Source organism: Limulus polyphemus, unplaced genomic scaffold, assembly GCF_000517525.1.
Source record: "Limulus polyphemus unplaced genomic scaffold, Limulus_polyphemus-2.1.2 Scaffold1096, whole genome shotgun sequence".
Taxonomy (NCBI): Eukaryota; Metazoa; Arthropoda; class Merostomata; order Xiphosura; family Limulidae; genus Limulus; species Limulus polyphemus.
Genome location: NW_013666706.1, coordinates 308,868 through 311,907, shown reverse-complemented (window position 1 = coordinate 311,907; position 3,040 = coordinate 308,868). Strand labels below are relative to the sequence as shown.

General features: G+C 34.5%; 1 protein-coding gene across 1 annotated transcript in view; it reads right to left on the bottom strand.

Moving 5' to 3' along the window:
• LOC111086434 overlaps window positions 1–2,306 on the bottom strand; it is a 32,080-nt gene extending 29,774 nt beyond the window's left edge. The window contains exon 1 of the mRNA XM_022389246.1: window positions 2,177–2,306. Coding sequence (XP_022244954.1) covers window positions 2,177–2,245 — 69 coding nt within the window. The 5' untranslated portion in view covers window positions 2,246–2,306. The remainder of the gene's footprint in view (window positions 1–2,176) is intronic.
• Between the last annotated feature and the right edge of the window lie 734 nt (window positions 2,307–3,040).

The following is a 3,040-nucleotide window of genomic DNA, read 5'->3' as shown; positions in this document are numbered from 1 at the left end:
TTCTTGTTTCTTTTGCTGTTCTTGTATTGCTGCCATCAAATCTGCTAAGTTGTAGTTTGATTTGCCCCTTCTCGTTTCCATCTCTTTTTTTTCCTTTTCAGTCCCACTCTCTGACATCAATTTGTAACCTATCTGCTTGTTTGTTTGTTTCCGGTATAAATTTCTTCTGAGGATTTTCAGCGATAAAAGTCCTTTCTTTATTAAACCAGTTTATTCTTCCTTGATACAAATATTTAGTACACAGAAAGTTCCACAATCAGTACGTTTTTCGTCACTTTAAACTTAACAATTTTTATAATACAAGCTATAAATCACAGCGATTCACAATCTAGATAATTTCGCTCTCGACGAGTGCAAGACACTTTACGGATCGCTAGCTCGAAACTAACAGAATCATAAATTACACGAACTCAAAGTAACTGCTGCTCTCTCTTCATTAACCCTACTGGCTTTCACTGCCAGGCTTATATACCAACTAAGAGGACATCTAGGACTTCTCCGATCATTCGAGAAATTCATCACGCACGTCAGCAGCGTCACGTGACTTCCGCTGTCATTACAACAGCGTGTGTGGCCAAGGAGACGAAGCTAGCTAGCTTTCCGGCGAATCGTACTTGCATCAACTCCCTCATCGTAAACCCTCGATAAGATATCAAGGAAGTTTCAGACTAGAAAGAAATCTTCATATTGTTTGTAAGTTTGTGAAACTTTTGTTTATTAATCATTGTTTGTAATAACTATTTGTTATTGTAAGTTGTATTGTTATTGTAAATTGTATTCTTGTGTGTATATTTAAACGCATTTGTGTTGAAAACGAAAACTGTGTATCAGTTTTGTTGGCAAATATTACAATCTGACTATATGTCGGCATTTATTTAGATACTAAATCCAAAGTACAGTGTAACTACTAAATTTAAGTTATTTAACTCGGCTTTGGACTATTCGAAATTCTAATATGTAACACTTCTCACTTACCCTTTTTCCGCAATCGCATACACATAATGATTTTGTTTATTTCCAGTCTTTCCTCTGTTTATTAACTATCCGTTTTTAAACAACAAATATCCAGTATTTTGAAATGATACAATAATGGCTACAGTTACCATTACTTGAAACTTCTCCTACAATCCTTCTTTAAAGCAGAGAGCAATTACGATGGGCTAGTTGTGGGTTTGATTGTATATATTTTTTCTTGAGTAATAGCATCATCGGCACCATTCCTAAATCTTAACACGATAATGATAAGTCTTCAGTTTTGAATTCATAAAGTGAGTAAATTAATGGCAAAATATTATAAAAACTCAATTGGATTTTTATTTTTATGTTCAGTATTGAGCAAGCTACCAAAATCTATAACTATATATTGTTGTTGAAAACCATTATTATAGTTACTTCTCAGTGGTTATAATTCTTATATCTTATAAGTGGTTGTATCTTACTATTGATTTAACGACGTATTCATTTGCATGTATTACGGTATTTTTTTTTTACTTTGTTCTTACTACATATCAGTTAGCTTGATGAGAACCCCAAGAGTGTAGTTAGCAACTTGTTCAATATATTTAATGATATGGAAATAAAAACTAAACAATTAGCATTCATGCTTATCGTTGCCAGATTGTACTTTATCATTTCCATACCAGTCCTCAACAGGGTTTTCTTTCCCCGCTGATTTTTCCAAGCCCGTTCCCTTGGCTGTGGTTTCGCTAGATAGTAGATAGGGACAGTGGGAATCTCGTTAATCCATTCATGCGCGTCACTAATTAGATGACGAGGCATTTGGCTATCTTAAGAAGTCATAGTTACTCCGCCGTAATCAAACAGCGTAATACAGGCTGAGGGGAAACAATGTTATACTAGTCATAATTTAAATTTTATGTTCAAAAGATATGATCGAAGATGGGAAAACCTTTGATGTATGTATATAAGTATAATAGTACTGTATGTTGTATGCCCATGTAATTACTTCGCAGGATGTAGATGGATCTTCACCAAAATTGGTATGGAGGCTCATTAGGTCCATGCGGGGGTACATGCACATACACACACACACACACACACACACATATATATATATTACATTTCTTGTTTAATTTTCAGTAGGCCTTTCGGGCTCTGGTACATTTGGACTATTATATGGCAATTTCTTATTCGTACAATACCGTTACTAACTTACTTTGAAAGGAGCAAATCCACGGTCTCTGGCAGGAATCTTGACGTCCAAGTAACCTTCACGAATCACCATTGCTAAGTCTATTCGTTCAACTACTTTGTTTCTTGAATTAGAATATAACTACTACGTTAGAACAAATAAATGTTTTCATCTAACTTTGATCACTCCGAACAAGGTTATTCCTAGTCTACAATTATCACCAACCTTTGAGCGATAGATACAATTTTGTTAAATTATCAAAACATATAAAGTACCTATTGTTTTCTAATTTACTTTATCGTGAGCGCAGGATGAACTTCACCATTGTACAAAAAAAAGCGTACAGGCTACATGCAGAGAACAATTACTATCACACCAGTAAAGTCAAACTTTGTTCTATTATTTAAAATCAAACAGCGTAATACAGACTGAAGGGAAACAATGTTATACTAGTCATAATTTCAATTTTATGTTCAAAAGATATGATCGAAGATGGGAAAACCTTTGATGTATGTATATAAATATAATAGTACTGTATGTTGTATGCCCATGTAATTACTTCGCAGGATGTAGATGGATCTTCACCAAATTTGGTATGGAGGCTCATTAGGTCCATGGGGTATACAAATTTTCAGTTTTGCATTTTGCGGTTTTTATGGACGTTTTCGCGTTTTTTACCACTACTATGTCTCCTTTTGATGGATCTTTGGGAAAATACATAATTTCAGTTTTGCAGTTTGCGTTTTGCCGTGTTTATGGGCGTTTTGCGTTTTCTACTAATATTCACATCCTGTTGATGGATCTTCACCAAATTTGCATGAATGTTTGATGGGTCTATGTGGAGATACATGAAAATTTGCGGTTTCACAATTCTTATGGGCGTTTTTT